At 55.3% G+C, this 18,177-nt stretch overlaps 1 protein-coding gene across 2 annotated transcripts; it reads right to left on the bottom strand.

Annotated features, from left to right (window-relative positions):
* Positions 1–3,056: 3,056 nt before the first annotated feature.
* DEF6 (DEF6 guanine nucleotide exchange factor) lies at positions 3,057–18,170 on the bottom strand. Of its 2 annotated transcripts, XM_009567354.2 has the most exons (11): positions 16,837–18,162; positions 11,557–11,697; positions 9,510–9,695; positions 6,847–7,074; positions 6,620–6,766; positions 5,895–6,003; positions 5,514–5,812; positions 4,970–5,136; positions 4,577–4,775; positions 4,062–4,152; positions 3,057–3,824 (listed from the first exon to the last, which is right to left on the bottom strand). In XM_009567354.2, the coding sequence occupies exons 1-11, from the start codon at positions 17,044–17,046 to the stop codon at positions 3,613–3,615; spliced, it is 1,989 nt and encodes a 662-aa protein (XP_009565649.2). In that variant the 5' UTR covers positions 17,047–18,162; the 3' UTR covers positions 3,057–3,612. The 2 variants fall into 2 exon arrangements, with proteins under 2 accessions (XP_009565649.2, XP_053943243.1); XM_054087268.1 differs by lacking the exon at positions 9,510–9,695 and having other exon boundaries at positions 16,837–18,170.
* Positions 18,171–18,177: the final 7 nt, after the last annotated feature.

The raw sequence follows: 18,177 nt of genomic DNA, 5'->3' as shown, positions 1-18,177 counted from the left end.
TGCAAATGCTCACGCATGTGATGATACCGCATGGAGAGCTCCAGGAGGTTCCCCTCAAGATCCTCCAGGTGTGCAGACCCCCCACCCACCTATGCTGCTTCAGAGAGCCATGCTTTCCCAGCGCCTCTGTGAGCTCTCCTTGGGATCCTGCTGCAGGAGTTCATTCCCAGTCAGAAGCACACCAATGATGTCACACCAGAAGGACAGGATGTCAACCAGAGGGACCAGGACAAGCTGGAGAAGAGGGACTGTGAGAACCTCATCAGGTTCAACAAGGCCAAGTGCAAGGTCCTACACCTGGGCTGGGGCAATTCCTGATTTCAGTACAGGATGGGGGATGATGTGTTTGAGAGCAGCCCTGAGGAGAAGGACTTGGGGTGCTGGGGGAGGAGAAGCTTGACATGAGTCAACTGTGTCCTGGGCTGCATCCAAAGCAGCGTGGCCAGCAGGGCGAGAGGGGATTCTGCCCCTCTGTTTCTCTCTTGTAAGACCTCATCTGGAGGATTGTATTCAGTTCTGGAATCTTCAACATAAGAAGGAGATGGAGCTGTTGGAACAGGTCTAGAGGAGGCTACAAGGATGATCCAAAGGGCTGGAGCACCTTCCATGCGAGGACAGGCTGAGAGAGTTGGGGTTGTTCAGCCTGGAGAAGAGAAGGCTCTGAAGAGACCTTACAGCGACCTTCCAGTACCTGAAGGTACTACAAGAAAGCTGGAGAGGAGCTGATCCCAAAAGCTTGTGGGGATAGGACGAGGGGCAATGGGGATAAACTGGAGAGGGACAGATTTACACTAGACATAAGGAGGAATTTCTTCACCACGAGAGCGGTGAGACCAGGTTGTCCAGGGAAGTTGTGGCTGCCCCATCCCTGGAGGTGTTCAAGGACAGGTTGGATGGGGCTCGGAGCCCCTGATCCAGTGGGAGGTGTCCCTGCCCATGGCAGGGGGTGGAACTGGATGATCTTTAAGGTCCCTTCCAACCCAAACTATTCTATGATTCTATGATGCACATCGACTGCTGACTTAGGCAAGCTCCAGCTCTTGCTCGGCTACTATGGAAGGATGAGACAGACCTGGGTGAATCCAGACTTGGCAGCAGATCAAAGGCAGGTGCTGACACTGGTTCCGGCTGTTCGCTCCACGCCTGTCTTTGCCTGCGGCAATTAATATATAGCTTTTTGCTGCATGGGAACTTTTCTCTCTGGAGCAAAAGCAATGCCCTGGTGAACTGCTTTAAGAAGGGACAATGCAGCCTCAAAGCTGGCGAAAAGCAGTGGCACTGTCAGCAGCAGGGATGTGGCCCTGCGTCTCCCAGGGGCTGCACATGGAATGGGAGCCCTTGCGATGAGATGGTGGTGTGGAGATGGGTGGAGATGGCCCTTCACCTCCCTACTTGGGTGAGGTGTGGCACCTACCTGTCCTGACACCTGATCAGGGAAGAGATTGAGCTAACAAAGCTAATGAGGGAGGATGCCATCTCCCATCAGTGCATTTCCACCCAGCCCATTTCCTTCCCAGTAGAGATGAGCATTTGGCACCCTCCTTGTTCTTGCTCTGCCTACAGAGAAGGAAGCAGCTTTGCCAGGTCCCCCTGGGAGCGATTCATACCACAGATGAGAGAGAGACCCAACCTCTGGGGCAGAACATTGGCAAAGTCTTGCTCCAGCGGAGAAACCTGCACAGAGTGGAGGGATCCTGCGTCCAAGTGGATCAGCCAGGATGACACTGAGTCCGGCAGGGACCCCACATCTTTATGGAGACCACATGGGGCTATAGGGACCCCACATCTTTATGGAGACCACATGGGGCTATAGGGACCTCACATCTTTATGGAGACCACATGGGGCTATAGGGACCTCACATCTTTATGGAGACCACATGGGGCTATAGGGACCCCACATCTTTATGGAGACCACATGGGGCTATAGGGACCCCACATCTTTATGGAGACCACATGGGGCTATAGGGACCCCACATCTTTATGGAGACCACATGGGGCTATAGGGACCCCACATCTTTATGGAGACCCATATGGTGATGGATTTGACCTACAGGGCTAGGGCCACCACACTCATCCTGCAGCCACTAGTGCTCTCCCTGCATGTCGGGAAGGCTGCGTAGGACACGGCCACCCATCACCCTCATGGGCACACAGAGGCGCTTTGTCCCGGCGCGGCCGCGTTGCTCCACTGGCACCCACGGAAACAGCCTCTCTGCAGTCAGGCGCCATGAAAAATAACTGTAAAAATAAAAAATACTGAGGGGGGGGAAGAGCTGTGTGAGCAAACGCTCAAAGCCACGTGAGTAGGAAACAGATTGTAATCTCCCTAACGAACTGTAGTTATTCAGCGTAAGCAGCTGTGAGCTGGGGTTTGGTGCAGGGCTTGCTACCAGAGCCTAGAGGGAACCCTTACGTGCCCCATGCAATGAAGACCCCAAAGTCACAGGTGAATGGGACTGTATTTAAACAGAGGTTCTTGTAAAAACTAACCCTGATGGTGGCCTAGACTGTTTTTGGGTTTGTTTTCTTTTTTTCTGCAGGGAGGTTTACCAGACTTGACTTTTGTTCTCAGCTTTTCAGGGAGCAAATTAGCTGGAGGAGACAGGCCAGGGTTACTGAAGAGAGCTGCCCCATCCACCAGCTCCCAGTTTGGCCCTTGGGAGTCTTTGATATTGCCTTCCGTGGGCCTTGACTCAGATCCTGAGCCAGGACTCCTGAAAGAGGAGTCAAAGACCTAAATGAAGCCCAAAGCACTGTTAACTACCTACAAGTAACTCATTAATCATATAGGGGTGTTGGCCATCCTACATGTTAACTCCACGCCAGCCCTGCCTTGCAGAGGGAAATTCATTACCTATGGCCAGTCCACCAGCATCTGTGCCCCTGGTCCTCTACAGACCAACACAAAATCCACTGGTGGATCCTTTTTCCACAGACGGCATCTGATTTCTTTAAATGGGCTCTTTCCTACAGTGGAAATCAAATCCCTGATGTTGCCCAGGAGGGAGGTTTGGCACCTACAGAGTCCCAGATGCGCAGGGAAGGAAGTCTGTGGGCCAGCGGCTCCAAAAGCTTTATTGCTTCTTGGTTTCTGCTAACATCTACGTGACTCCAGTGACTAACAACCACCTTCGGGGAATGCACGTCTTGGTTAAGGACACCCCAGCCTTTCTGTGGGGGCGGCAAGAAGGCACCGCTCCCATCTGCCAAGGTTTCCCTGGCAGCTGCCATCGCAGGCTACGCACGCAGGGGCGCAGCGGGCGATGCAGAAGAGTTGCTGGTAGAAACCAAGGGGGAACTGCAGCCCTGGGCCATGTGGTCCAGATCCACCAGTGGCTTCCTTTTTAGTCATGGTGGAAACCAGGGTCTGGGGAGTTGGGTCCGGATCCCACACCTGGGCAGCCCAGAGGAGATGGTCCAGCCGCCTTCTCCGCAGCATCTGAGCCTCCTGGCATGTCACGGCCGCAGCCCTTCCCTGAAGAAAATGGGAGCGTCTCTGCCATATATGTAGTCACCTCTAGGCTCTGTGCTGGTCCCCACTTATCTCTGCAGAGAGAGCCGTATTGACTGCGTCCGCTCGGAGGGATGTGCTGGCTCTGCCCTCCTGCCGGGTTAGTTGGTGGGCTCTGTGGCCATGGTTTCCGCATCCGGAGACGGCGGTATGTTGCTGTTCCCACCGTTGCTCACGTTTTCTTTGCTGTTTTCCCTCGCAGGGACACCGCTTTTATCCTCCGCTTTCTGCTTGAGTTTGAGGGAGGAATCTCTCTGGGAAAGGAGGGGTTGATAGCCAGCGAAGCCTCCTCCACTCACGTTTGTACGCTTATCTGGAGATGAACAGAAAAAGAGGACTGTTTAGCTGGGGTCCAAATTCACCTTTCAGCTAAGGAAAAGGGGTGCAGGGTCTCTCCTTCTCAAAAGAATTGGGGGGTCTTCTCTGGAAGCTGAGGGTCCTTCAGCCTCTGGATGCCCCAAGGAGGGGGAGACAAGTGGGAGACAGGGCTCGTGCACTAGCACGGCTGTGCCAAGGAGGGCAGGGAAGGGCAAGACGGGCCATCTCCTACCTCCTGGCCCGATGGGATGCATCAGTCGGTTCATCTGGACGTTCCAGTGCTTGACGTTGGTGCTGGCCTGTCGCAGCTTCTTCTGGGCCGCCTGGGAGGGGACAAAGGAGAGGGGTGAGCAGGCTGCCTGACAGCCCCTGGCCGGGGACCATGGGCAGGAGTTTCCCTTCTCAGAGTAAGCCTGGATTGGAGGCTCCTTCTGGGATGGAGACCCAGCTCATCCTCCTCTAGATCTTCTGCTCTTCCTCCAATCTGCCCCCTTCCAAACCCTCAACGCTGCTGCTCCCCCTGGACACCACTGCTGTCCCCCCAGGGCAGGACACGTTTGTCTCACCTCAGGCACCAAATCCCTCCCGTGCCCGCCCACACGGCACAGCTCAGAAACCCACCCTTAGGACCTGGCAGCTTGGTCCCCAAAGCTGCTGGCTCCTCCCTGTCGTGGAGGTGACTCGGAGGACTGGGAAGTCCCCAGGGGCTCGCAGTGTGAAGAGATGTGGCACGGATGAGATACTTACCATGACGTCTTGGTCCACCCGCTGCCTGTTCACTCTCACTTCTTCCAGCTGCTTCTGTGCCTCTTCCAGACACTTGTTCTTGTTCTCCATCTCCTGCTTGAGCACTTGCTTCTCCCGCTGCGTTTTGATGATGTATTCCTCCTGCTCCTCCTTCAGCTTCATTAGCTGCTTCAGCTTCTCCTCTTCCTCAGCCAGTAGCCTGTAAAGGAAGAGCAAGAGGTGGAACGTCCCTCTGCCACTCCACCTACCAGTTTCCCCCATCCCTGCTGGCATACTGGGAAGTCATCAGCACACCAAGGGAGCAATGCGTTGCCCTGGGGAGCGTGTCCCCGTGCCCAGCCACTCCCCTGGGAATGGAGCTGGTTGAGGAAGAGCAGGGATGCCTGGTCTTACCTGGCCTGTGCATATCTCACAGCCTCCTCATCCTGCCGTGCTTTCACCTCCTGCTGCAGGGCCTCCTGGAGCCGTTCCTGCATGTCCTCCAGCTCCAGGATGCGCTTGCGTTGACGCTCTGCCTCTGCCTCCTTTAGGACCATCTCCGCCTGCATGGAGGCACGAGCCTGTGGCAGGGAGAGGAGCCATCAGCACAGGTTGGCAGAGCCACCACCACTATCCCCAGGACCCTCTTACCCCTACACCCCTGGGTGGATGGGGCCAGACATCTCCCACACCAGGGACAGCCCATGGAGACAGCTCCAGAGCAAGGCTCTTTCCCTGCTCAGGAGATGCGTTGCATCGTTTGGAGCTGTCATTTGGTCCCCTGGTCACACACAACCCCCCCAGAGTCCAGAGGTGATGCGTGGCAGCAGCGTTGTTGCGTATGAGCGACACGCTCCTAAAAGCTCCCTCAAAGCCTCTGAGCTGCCATGGGCAAGAGAAGGGGAAGAAAGTGTCCACCCCATGAGTGATACAGGACACGCCATGAGGATGCAGCCACCTGCTCGGCCTCCTGCAGCTGGATCTCCAGGGTCCTCTGCATCTCCTCGTGCTGCTGCCTCCGCCGCTGCTCTTCCTCTTGCAAGAGTATCTCTGCCTGCCGCTGGGCCTCCTTGAGCAGCTCCAGCTCCTGCAGCTTCCGCTCCTTCTCCTCCTGGAGCTGCTTGAGCCGTTGCGTCTCCTCCTCCTTGGCCGCCTTCCGCTGCTCTCGTTGCTCCCGCTGCTCCCGTCGCTTCTGCTTCAGGTCTTTGTGCAGGGACTTCTTGCCCTCAGCCTGCAGTCGGATGGCCGTCTGGATGGCTGGGGAGGGAAGGGGACAGTCAGTGGGGACATGGGGGGTGGCACAGGGAAACTGAGGAAGGGGTGCAGGGTGGGCATGGACCTAACGTCCACTCCTGGCGCTGCCGGGTGTCGGAGGCACTCATCTCATAGGTGCGGGAGGAGGTCTTCACGCAGAACATGCACCTCTTCCCATCTCGGTCAGGCAGCAGCTGCAGGGAAGAGGACACAGGATGGCATCACCCTCTCATGCCCCACCTTATCCTCATTTTCTTCTGCAATAGGACCTGTTCACCCATTGCGCTGGAGATGATAGGGCTGGAGAACAAGACTTACAAGGAGCAGAAAGAGCTGGGGTTGTTTAGCCTGGAGAAGAGGAGGCTGAGGGGAGACCTTATTGCTCTCTACAACTGCCTGGAAGGAGGTTGTGGAGAGGAGGGAGCTGGGCTCTTCTCCCCAGTGACAGGGGACGGGACAAAGAGGAATGGCCTGAAGCTCCGTCAGGGGAGGTTCAGGTTGGATATCAGAAAAAAATTCTTCATGGAAAGACTCATCGGGCACTGGAACAGCTGCCCAGGGAGGGAGTCGAGTCGCCTTCCCTGGAGGTGTTTAAGGAAGGGGTGGATGAAGTGCTGAGGGACATGGTTTAAGGGAGTGTTAGGAATGGTTGGACTCGATGATCCAGTGGGTCCTTTCCAACCTGGTGATTCTGTGATTCTATGATTGTTCCTGCATGTGAAGTTGTGTGTTCTTAGGTTGCCCTTCCTGGGGTCTGAAGAGGGTCTCCTACACCTCCTGTTCCCAAGCTGAGCATGGCCCAGGCCGTACCTCCACGCAGCAGTGCTTGTCCAACGTGATGCTCCCCTTCTTCTCCTTCCGTTCCTCACTCATGTAGTAGGACAGGACACTGGGCTTCAGCATGAACCACCGCTCGGACCAGTTCCTCCTCAGCTGACCCTTCTTCCAGAGGTAACCCTGTGCCCGAGAGACATGGGGATCAAAACCAGGGTGGGGGCAGGATGGAGTTTATGCCCCAGGACTTATGGGCTCCTTGCCTGTTTGAGCACGTCCTCGATGATCTCCTGGTACACCTCCTCCACGGCCATGCTGACAGCCTCCTGCTCGATGCCTCGCAGGAACCGCCCTGAGTTCACCATGTCCAGGAACTGCCAGACTGTCAGCCCCCCCTGCCCCTGTGACTCCTGGGAGAGGTAGTCATCCAGCTCGCAGGAATTCAGCTCCACGTTCATGGCCGTGCAGATCTTCTTTAGCAAGTACTCCACCTGTGGGGATGGGGAGCTTAGTGATAGGGACAGATGAAACTCATCCCCATTCCACCGACCCATTTTGGACAGCCCAAGACCACATCTCTTTCCACCCAGAGATGCAGGACTCTTAAATTTCTTTTCTGAAAGAATGGTGAAGCGTTGGAACCAACTGACTAGGGAAGTCTAGAGTCCCCATCCTGGGAGGGGTTCAAGAACCCTGTGGCCATGGCACCTGGGGTCGTGGTTTAGTAGGCACGGTGGGGTTGGGATGATGTTTGGACAAGATCATAGCATCATAGAATAGTTTGGGTTAGAAGGGACCTTAAAGATCATCCAGTTCCAACTCCCCTGCCATGGGCAGGGACACCTCCCACTGGATCAGGCTGCCCAAGGCCCATCCAACCTGGCCTGGAACACCTTCAGGGATGGGGCAGCCATAACTTCTCTGGGCAACCTGGGCCAGGGCCTCAATACCCTCATGGTGAAGAAATTCTTCCTTATGTCCAGTCTAAATCTGCCCCTCTCCAGTTTATACCCATTCCCCCTCATCCTATCCCCACAAGCCTTTGTGAACAGCCCCTCTCCAGCTTTCTTGTAGCCCCTTCAGGTTCTGGAAGGTCGCTATAAGGTCTCCCCAGAGCCTTCTCTTCTCCAGGCTGAACAACCCCAACTCCCTCAGCCTGTCCTCCTATGGGAGGTGCTCCAGCCCTCGGATCATCCTTGTAGCCTTCTCTGGGATGAGCTTAGAGGTCTTTTCTAACCTCAATGGTTCTATCCCAGAGGTATCACCCCTTGTGATGGTTGATGGTCATGGCCAAGCTGTTCCAGGCAGTGGCAAGCATAGGAGATTGAGGTTTGGTTTGAGCTTGACCACTACTGGGAGGTTTTTCCTTTAACCACAGGGCTGGGCTGGGTTTGGATTGTTTGTCTGCAGAGTGTGAAAGCTCAGCAGAAGACAACTGCCTGAGGGAGAGCGGAGCAGTACGGCTGTCCCCCACATCCAGCCCGCAACGCAGGTGTCTCAGACCACAGCCCCGACCTCAGCACCGCGCTGGGTTTCCAGCTCATGCCGTGAAAACACAGGCGAGGAACAGAGGAAGAGGCGCTGCTGGAGGAGATGAGCCCCAATTTGAAACTGTAAATAAATTGCTTTTTAAAAGAGCTAAAACAGTTGACACGATGGCAGGAAGACTTCTTTCAGCTCCACTTCTGCTGCCAGCTCTCCTCTACCCACAATCTAGGAACCAGGAGGGTGGGTGAGCCGCGCAGAAAGGGGAAATACAGCAGAATCCCTGCACCCAGCTGGGTTTTTTTTACATCATCTAACTGGGAGAAGGGCAAGATAACAAAGTCGTTTCTTGGTTTTTGTTTTACAAGCTCAGCCCTGTAAGCAGAAGGTGATTCGGTTGCCATGGTCTGGGGAACAGGAAACCCCTCTCCCGGGGCACAGGAAGTGCGGTTGCCCTCCTACGTCTGCGCAGCACTGCGCTTCTTGTCTTTTTTTGCCTTTTTTTTGGTCGGCGTTTCTGCTGATCTCAGGAGGTTGATGGTGTAGAAGCAGATAGCGGCTGTTTGCCCAGCTGAGCTCCTCCTGGCGAGGCCGCTCTTGGCTTCCGAGCTTGTTCCTCCTCCCCAGATCTGCCCACCTTCTCACTTGACCCCTGGAGAAGGGAGAACCTCGTTCTCCAAATACCGGGTGGAATTTGGGGATTTGGAGATTACTGCCAGAAGCTTTGCTGTGCGCGGGGGCCTCGCTCTTTGCTCTCTGGATGCTGGGCAGGGGCTGAGCACGTGGTGACAGTGACCAACCAGGTCTGTTCCACCACTGCCTTTGAGGACACAGCCCCGTCCAGCCTGGTAACGATTTCATGGGGAGCAACTTCCCATCGCACCAGATTTTTAAGGGTTTTTCATCATCTTCTCTTTCTCCCCCCTGAAAATCAGGAGTTCTCCTCCGACACTATGCTTGACTCAACCCCTGAGTGAGGTGGCTTTAGGCAAGGGACCAGTCCCAGGAGGAGCTGAGCTGCGGGTGCTCCTTGGCTGGTGCTCTGAGAAGCGGCACATTCATTTCATAGCAGGTAAAAATGCTCGCTGGCATAGGCTTGGACCACAGAAGAGCACTGTGGACCATCCCATACCTCACCCTCCAAGAGATCTACACTTGAAAGGCTTCAGCATTTCAGAAGTGGCCTGCAAGCTGCTCGCACGTCACCTCCATCTCCTTCGGCCGCTGGGGTGGCCATGGGCATAGCAGGGGGTGCCCAGGGCAGACAGCCCTCTCCTCCCACCCCTGGCTTGCTCTCTCTCACCCCCTTGAGCACCACATCTTGCAGGATGTGGTGGGACGTGCCAGGAAGCGATAGGGAGATGTGTCATCCCCAAATGGGGCTCTGCCAGCACGCAGAGCCCCGCGAGGACGGGGATGCGGGGAGTAAGGCAGGTCCTACCTCATCTGGCACCATGACGAGAGGATATTTGTCTTCAGAAAGAAAGTTGAAGAGACACCAGAGCTTGAAGGCATCTTGGTGGGATATAACGCTGTTCCCATTCCGGTCGGGCTTGTAATTCTTCTTCGCCGTCAGGGTCCAACAGAGCTCATCAAAGTTTTCTTTGACAAAAGCACCTTCCTGCACCTGCGGGCGGGAGCCGGGTGGGTGGACAAGGAGCTGCAGGGCTACAGAGGGGACTTTGGGGGTGAAGTGCTGGAGGGAAGATACCCTCACACCTGAGATCTCCTGTCCCTGCCAGTGAGAAGCATGAGGTAACGGATATGTGGGACCCACCGCCGGAGTGTTCATAGAATCATAGAACAGTTTGAGTTGGAAGGGACCTTAAAGCCCATCCAGTTCCAACTGCTGCCATGGGCAGGGACACCTCCCACTGGATCAGGGGCTCCAAGCCCCATCCAACCTGGCCTTGAACCCCTCCAGGGATGGGGCACTGACCTACGATGGCAGAATACACGTCCCCAGCACAGATCTCTTAAGCAGCAAGCAAAGCCTCTCAGGTGACAAAGAAGATCCTGTGGGACCGCTGCAGTGCCCAGGCATCGGGCCATGGCCGTGGTGGCTCAGCCATGTCCTGCCGGGCTTTGGAGCACCAGCAGAAACTCCATGGTGGAGCAAACACAGCACTGTGGGGCTCTGTCCCAGGACCACCTCCCCAGTGCCTCCCCAGCTTTGGATCACTCTTCATTGGGGCGTACAAGAAAGCTGGGGAGGGACTTTTTACAAGGGCTCGTAGTGGTGGGATGAGCAGAAATGGCTTTAAATCAGAAGGGGGAAGATTTAGATTAGACATTAGGAAGAAATTCTTCTTGATGAGGGGGGACGGGCAGGGGTGCCCAGAGCAGTGGTGGTTGCCCCATCCCTGGAGGGGTTCAAAGCCAGGTTGGACGGGGCTTGGAGCCCCTGATCCAGTGGGAGGTGTCCCTGCCCATGGCAGGAGGTGGAACTGGATGAAAAACTGGAGAAAAACTTCAGGGTGGCAGAAAGCTGAAAGCCTCTCTTACCTAGGAAAACCCACTTCCCCTTCTCAGGCTGCCTCTGGGATTTTATGAGCCATGGCAAAGCCAGAAGAAGGGGGTTTTAAGGTTGTTTCCCAAAGAACCACAAGGGAAACCGGAAGGATTTTGGCTGGTTTGGGATGGGGAGGTTGGGCTGGGCTGACCTGGGGCAGAGCGAGCTGGGATCAGCATCCCTGGACCAAGCCGAGGAGCTCCTGACCAGCTCAGGGCAAGATGGGGATCTACACGGAGCATCACACGCTCAGCCCTGGGGAAGCAACAGGGGAGGAAAGGGTGACAGCAGCCAGCTCTGGGCCACCACTTCTTTTGAGCGCTCAGTGGAAGAAAGTTGTCAGTCATTTTTCCTCTCCTCACATGCCTGGAGGAAACGAGCACCCAGCCGCAAAGCCTCGCTGTGAGAGGTGCCTTTGGGTGTGGAAAAAAGGGAGAAAGTCCCTGCCCACCTCAGCCTCTGCCCCTGTACCTCATCCTTCACTCTCTCCTCTTTGCCAGATGAGGTCCCACCTCAAATCTGACCAGAGGTGGAAAGGAAAAAGGGGCTGATTTCTCTCTCTGAACCATCTAGGAAATGTGAGCAGAGATGTACCTCCATCCATAGAATCATGGAATCATAGAATCATAGAATAGTTTGGGTTGGAAGGGACCTTAAAGATCATCCAGTTCCAATCCTTCTGCCATGGGCAGGGACATCCCGCTGGATCAGGCTGCCCAAGGCCCATCCAACCCAGCCTTGACAGAGCTTTGATGGAGAGCACTGACTTCAACCTTGCCAAGGAAACGTTGGGTGTTAAACATTCTGATTTGCTTTGGCCTTCACTTGAGCGCTCCCCAACTCTCCGTACCCTTCTTCCACCAAGAGCAGAGAGGCACGGAGCTGTGGGGCTTCCATGGGATGCAGGAGCAGATGTAGGACCATGGTGTGCCCACCTTAGAGCCAGCAGGTCATGGGGGATGTCCAAGGGACTCACCTTATCCAGGATGTACTTGTTGAGGTACGGCATGTAACCCTGGCTGGACACTGGCCCATCATCATCATCGCGGAAATGCTCTTCCAGCGCCACGGGGTCGTGGGGGATGCACAGCACCGTGTAGAGGTTGTGAGACAGCACCTGGCCGAGCACGAGGGATGGGGAGATGGTGAACAACCTCCAACTCTGCTCCACCACCCCCAGGGACCGTGCCTTGCCCGGCATCACCTCCCTGCCGCCGCATCAGCGAGGTGTGATTTGGGTTTGGCAAAGGGACAGGGGACCCTCCCCACAAATAAACCTTAGAGAATTATTTATAAAGAAGCAAAAATTGAAAGAAATGTGGAAAAATCCTTTTTCTTTCTTGGAGAAGGAGCTATTTCAAACATTACAGAGCAAACAGGACACGCTTTGTTCTGGAGAAGATGATAAGCCACCCCAAGCCATGGTGTCTGGCAGCTGCTTAAGAGCGTTCTTGAGAACACAACGACGGCGCCCAGCCTGGCAGCGATTGCCTTCTGCCAGTGGGGCATGGAAAGAAGCCAAGATGGAAATAAGAAGAGATTTATAAGAAACGAAGAAAACATTTTGTCTGGAATGGCAGCAGACAAGGGTGTCTGGAGCCACACCAGCTCCAGAAGCAGCCCCCAAGCCTCACCAACCAGCTCATTTCTGTTTAAATCCCCTAAAACAAAGCACGTTTTGAAGCTTTCAAGTTTCCCATGTGCAGGAAAGCCCACACTGCTGCGCAGCCAGAGCTGCAAGCGAGGCTGTCCGTGAGCACCACCAGCATCTTCTTCCAGTACTGAAAGGGGCTCCAGAAAAGCTGGGGAGGGGCTCTTGGTCAGGGGGTGCAGGGATAGGACAAGGGGGAACGATTTTCAGCTGAAAGAGGAGAGATTGAGATGAGATCTCGGGAAGAAATTCTTCATTTTGAGGATTTTGCACAGGTTGCCCAGAGCAGTGGTGGCTGCTCCACCCCTGGAGGGGTTCAAGGCCAGGTTGGATGGTTCTTGGAGCCCCTGATCCAGTGGGAGGTGTCTCTGCCCATGGCAGGGGGTGGAACGGGATGGGCTTTGAGGTCCCTTCCAACCCAATCCATTCTGATTCGATGATGCTGGGCAGGCAGTTGTCTCCTTCATAGAATCACAGAATCACCAGGTTGGAAAAGACCTCTTGGATCATTGAGTCCAACCATTCCCACCTGCCACTAAACCATGTCCCTGAGCACCTCATCCACCCGTCTTTTAAATACCTCCGGGGACGGGGACTCAACCACCTCCAAGCAAGCAGGAGATGGTTAAATGAGTGTCCTAAACTGGTGCTGCCCCATTGCACTGGGGTTTGCAGAGACACCTTGTAGGGTTTGCAGATCTGCCAAGGTTTCAAGAGAGGGGCTGGAAGAGGTGCTGTGCGGCATCCCTGCTCCTCTCCTTGCAGGGCTGGAAATTTCCTCCCAGGAGGAGAGGAGCCGCCGGAGGCCATGCCAGCTGCTGCAGCAGGAGATGATTCTTGCTCAACCAGATTTTCTTTCCCTTTTTCACCCTCTGGACCGATGTTATCAGCAGGACTCCACCCTGCGCTCAAACACCGAGCGGGGCTGTAGCCCTGAGCACTGCTGCTACGGCTGCGCCTTTTGGGGGTTGGCGCAGCCCTGGGTTCTGCGCAGGGGTAGGGAGGGATGGAAACACCCAGGGCATCCTTCAGGATGGCTAACGAATCCATCAGGATGGATGGATAGCTTGAGAATCACATCCTGCCCCTCCTTTCTAAAGTAGGGCTTCATCCCCAGCCCTGGCATCTCCTCACAGCATTCCCAAGAGCTCCAGGAGGTCTCGGTGTGCCCTCAGCCATACCCCAACTCCTCCATCCACCCTGGCACACTGCAAACCACAGTCCTTCCACTCACCTCTGAAATAAAAGCGGGGCAGGGTGAGGAGGAAAGCCCCGGGCAGGCGGATGGCGGGGTGCGTGGGGCTGCCCCGACTCCTTGGAGAGTGGGGAAACCACCCTCGGGCTCTGAAAGGAGGGATAGGAGGGGAAAATAATGGGGGGGAGAAGGGAAGTGATGCTCTGAGAGCGGTTTAGTGATGCAATCTTTCCTCTGCGGTGGGCAGGGGGTGGCCGGAGGGGCAGAGGTCTGCCCGACACCCCTGAGCATCCCAAATCCCTGTAAGAACAGCATCATTCTCCACCCTCACCCCTGCTCTCCTGCCCCCAACTCCCACCCATCTGCAGCCAGTGCCGACGCCAGCTGGAGCCGGGGTGGAATATTTAACACTGCTGGAGAATGGCAGCCCCTCTTCTTCTCCCTGTGGGAGGTGCCGGAGGTGATGCCAGGGCTGGGGGTGACCTTTCAGGCTGGAGCCTGGCTGTGTTAAACACAAACCCCTCTGGCCTCCGTGGGTGGAAGCAGGCGATTGGGGCTCCTGCACCGTCCTGGGAGAGTTAGGGCTGCCTCAGTTTCCCCATGTGGAAGCAAAGCAGCCCTGCTGAGAAAATCAAAGCCTCCTTGGATATGGAGGGAGTCCTATCCCAGGGGACGCTCAGCACCAGGAGCCCATAGTGAGGGTCCCTTTAGCTGTCCATTTTCCACAGCGAGGACATCGCTGCCTCCCTGCCCCCTCATCCAGGGCCCCTCGGCTCATGCCAAGATCCTGACCTCAAGAAAGGCTTTCCCGCTTGCCTGCAAAGACGAGCTGCTCTCAGCCTCTTACTGGCCAAACTGGGACCCACTGCCCAGTGCCAAGAGCTTTTTGTGCATTCAACAAGGAGAGGAGCTTCCAGCCCAAGCCAGGCGCCACCATCCTGACCTCCTGAGAGTCCCTAAACCCCGACTGTGCTAACCCAGCCCCCCCAAGGCACCATTTACACCCAGAGACCTGCACAGGTTATGAGCTCTTTCTCCAAGAAAATGCTGTTTGCACCCTGAGCCTCCAGCCCCACGCAGCAGGAGGGGCATCGCTGTGCCCCCCAGTTCAATCACTCACCCTCCCCCAGTTAAACCCTGCCTCTTCCCTCCACTCTGCATTCACTCCCTCCCTCTGCAGCAGGAAAAGAGGTGGCAAAGAGCACCAGGATGGAGCCCGGCCATGCCAAAGGGCTCAGCTCTGTGCTGCCTGTGGGAGCCACATCCCAGCCGGCATCTATGGAGATTGGGAGCAGCTCCTCCAGCTCAGCCAGGGAGGATTTGATGGCACAGTGAGGATAAATTTCAGGGCTGGTGCATCCCCGCACTCTGGAACAGAGCTCCCCGACATCTCTCGGCACGTAGCGCTCAACCACAAGCCTGTCTTTCCTTCCTGTGCAGATACAAACCTACCCTCCCATGTACATACGCGTGCATGTGCTCGCTTGCACAGGAGTGTCCGCGCAGAGAACTCGTGTGCCGAACACAACATCTTCCCCCCCAGCTTTGCCATCACGCTGCTTAATGTATTTATGCAACCGACTGGAGAGAAGTTGGAGAAGTTGAGCTCCCGGGCAGTGCATCTACCAGCAAAAAAAAACCCCACCCCAGCTCCTGGGTTTGCTTCTGAGGTGCAAATGATGTGAACGCCGGCATTTCTCCCACCCTTGTTCAAGACCTTTCTTGCAGGAACACGCAGAGCGCAGCCCGGGAAGAGTTTGGAGAGGGCACAGCCACTGCGGTTTTAACACATTATTGCGAGACCCCGGGCTGCTTCTGCACCGAACTACGAGCAGAAAAGCTGCTGTCAAAGGCTGGAGCAAAGCTGAGCTGGTGTTTGGCAGCACCAGGCGATGCAAAGGAGCTCTCCCCGGCCTTAAGACTGGTGGAAAGTTATCTGGAGTTGAGCTTCGTCGGGCAACGGCGCAGCCTGACCCATCGCCATCCCACTCCGGCACTGGGGGCGGGTGGAAAAATAGCAAGGGGTGAAGTCTCCTTCCCTTCCAATATGTCACCGTGGGCAAAGCCAAGCGGAGGTGCCATCCCCGCAGCTTTGCAGCTCCCCCAGTGCTACCACGCTAGGAAACTGCCGTTAGAGTTGGGGTCTCTGTGGCCTCGGCATCATCGCCGGCGATAAAGATCTCGCAAGACAAGCGCTGCACGTGTTCATGGCAGCGTTGCAGGGCCAGCAGCACCCCCGGGCTGTGCTCAGGACCCTAAGCCCTGATGCAGGGGATGTGGTGAGGGGAGCGCAGCCCCTTCCCGGGGATTAGCAAAGGGAATTAAGGATTTTGCTGCATTCCTTCAGCTATTTCTACAGTTTTAAGTAGGCGAGCATGGCTGGCAGGGCACACGCACACTCAGCGGCTGAGCCTGGCTTGCGTTGCTTCTCCTCCCTGCAAACAAAGCCCTTAATTTTTGGACAAAACATCCCTCCCAGTTGCCAAGTCAAGCACCTTCCCTGCAGCCTGACCTGGGGAAAGCCCTATAAAAGCGAGAGAACAGAGGAAAAGAATGTTTCTTCGCAGTGTTTTTCAACTCATCTCGCAGACTGGCAGCAGCTGCCAAGTCCTGACGCAATATCTCTCTCTGTTTTGCATGTTTTTAGCTCAGGTTTTCCCTCTGTATCACATCCCTCTGCTCCAACCAGCATTTCCAGCCAAGGACCCACACTGGGACATTCCCACAGCAACAAAAAAGGAACCCTATAATCTGCAAAAGGAAGAAAAAAAACCCCTAAAAATCAATAATTATTACCAAAGCCAAGGTGTAACCTGGTGGATTTGAGCAGACCCCGTCCTGGCGGCAGACAAAAAAGCTTTTAAAGCCACGATGGTTTGATCAAGGGCTGAGGGTAGGAGCTTTCTGCAGAGCTGCAAAGGGGGTGGGAGAGAGGGGAAAGCTGAGATTGTTTTAAGAGCACAATGTTATTTCTGGCCAGACCACTGAGGAGTTTTAGTTTAAAACCGGTCTGGCTTTACCTACCGACCCACCGGCTGAACAGGAAGCAGAAACGTGGGTGCTCCAGCAAGCAAGAAAATATAACCTGAATTTGGGCTGTTAAATTGGCCATAAAAAGCCTCGGAAACTGAAAAAAACCTGAAAATTAGATTTCTCCTTATTATCACCTGGAAAATAGGTTTAAGTATTAACTCCCCCTCTGTTTTGTTTCAAAGGGAGATGAGGCAAAAGCAGAGAACTTCACCAAAACCAGCGTGGAAGGGACAAGGTCTTATTGATCTTAACATTTCCTAATTCCCCCATGGAAAGCCAGGGATATGCCCAGCATCCCTGGTCCCGCTCTGCCCCTCGCAGCCCACCCGCAGCCCCGCTGCTGCTCGGGGCCACCCGCGCTCGCCCGGGAGACTCACTTTGAGCTGGGATTTGGAGACTTTGCCGCTCTTCTCCACGTCCAAGGCGGTGAAGGCGTACCAGATGGACTTGAGCAGCTCCGCTCGCAGGTCCATGGCTACAAGCAGCGATGGCAGAGGCGGCTCTGTCGAGGCCGAGGATCCGGTTCCAGGAAACCGCCTGCCTCGACAGCCTTGGGCGGCGGCGGACACGCAAAGCAGGAGCGCCATCTGCTTGGGCGCACCCTGGAGAAGCCCATGGGCCCCATCTTGGCCCCATGGTTCCCATCTTGGCCCCACGGTTCCTATCTCAGCCCCACGGTTCTCATCTCAGCCCCACTGTCCCCATTTCAGCCCTAGAGAACGCAAGACAGCGGAACAGATCCCCAACGCCCAGGGCAGCACAATCCAGTGCTCAAACGGGACAGGGATTCGTAACCCTTTGCTCGCTCAGCCTAGAGATCAAAAGATTTCTCGGCATTCGTGTTCTGCGGAGAGAAATCCCCTCTCTGACTCAAACAGCAGCTTCCTCTGCTGGGATGTAAATGAAGAGCCTCCCCTCGTGCCTTTTGGAAAGGCTCCAGACCTGCTTGTTTGGGGATCAGTCCAAAAGACGGAGCCCGCTGCAGCCCTCCCGTTCCTCCCCTGCAGAGAAACCTCTTCCTCTGCCAGCTCTTTGGGAATATCCAAAAAATAAACACCTGGATGCTGGGAGCTCACGCTGCACTGGGTTTATCCTGGGACTGCCCAGGGCGAAGGTTGTAGCATGCATTTGCAGATGTATTTTCTTGTACTGACACAATTCCATAAATCTAGGCTTGCAGAAGCCCTTGGAAGAGACACGGCCTGATTTGAGATTCAGGAGACGGCTCTAACCCCTCTGAGACACACACTGACAGTTTGGAGGCTACAACCCGCTTGCACCCCTCCTCAGTGCTGGTTTTGGACAATCACTGCTTTGGCAGGACAACGCGACAAATCTGAACTGCCTTAATCCTTACACCTGCAGCAAGTCAAGGGAGGGGATTCTCCCCCTCTGCTCCATGCTCGTGAGACCCCACCTGAAGCCCTGTCTCCAGTTCAGGCATTCCAAACACAAAAAGGATATGGAACCATTGGAATGGGTTGAGAGGAGGCCACGGAGATGATCCAAGGGCTGAAGCACTTCCTGCATGAGGACAGGCTGAGAGAGTTGGGGTTCAGCCTGGGGGGACCTTAGAGCAGCTTCCAGTACTGAAAGGGGCTCCAGGAAAGCTGCGGAGGGACTTTTTACAACAGCATGGACTGACAGGATGAGGGGCAATGCCTTTAAATTGGAAGGAGGGAGATTTAGATTAGACATTAGGAAGAAATTCTTCACGA

This window comes from Cuculus canorus, chromosome 24 (genome assembly GCF_017976375.1).
Source record: "Cuculus canorus isolate bCucCan1 chromosome 24, bCucCan1.pri, whole genome shotgun sequence".
Classification (NCBI taxonomy): Eukaryota; Metazoa; Chordata; class Aves; order Cuculiformes; family Cuculidae; genus Cuculus; species Cuculus canorus.
Note: the sequence above shows the minus strand (reverse complement) of the source record. Positions and strands in the feature narration are given on the sequence as shown.

Bases quoted from the DNA above. Each gene is read 5' to 3' on its own strand.
- DEF6 (XM_009567354.2), bottom strand. From the start codon at position 17,046: ATGGCGCTCCTGCTTTGCGTGTCCGCCGCCGCCCAAGGCTGTCGAGGC. The intron at 6,767-6,846 runs GCAAGGAGCCCA...TCTCGGGCACAG, and splicing joins TCGAGGACGTGCTCAAACAG to GGTTACCTCTGGAAGAAGGG. The intron at 4,153-4,576 runs GTAAGTATCTCA...GTCCCCTCCCAG, and splicing joins GGGTGGACCAAGACGTCATG to GCGGCCCAGAAGAAGCTGCG.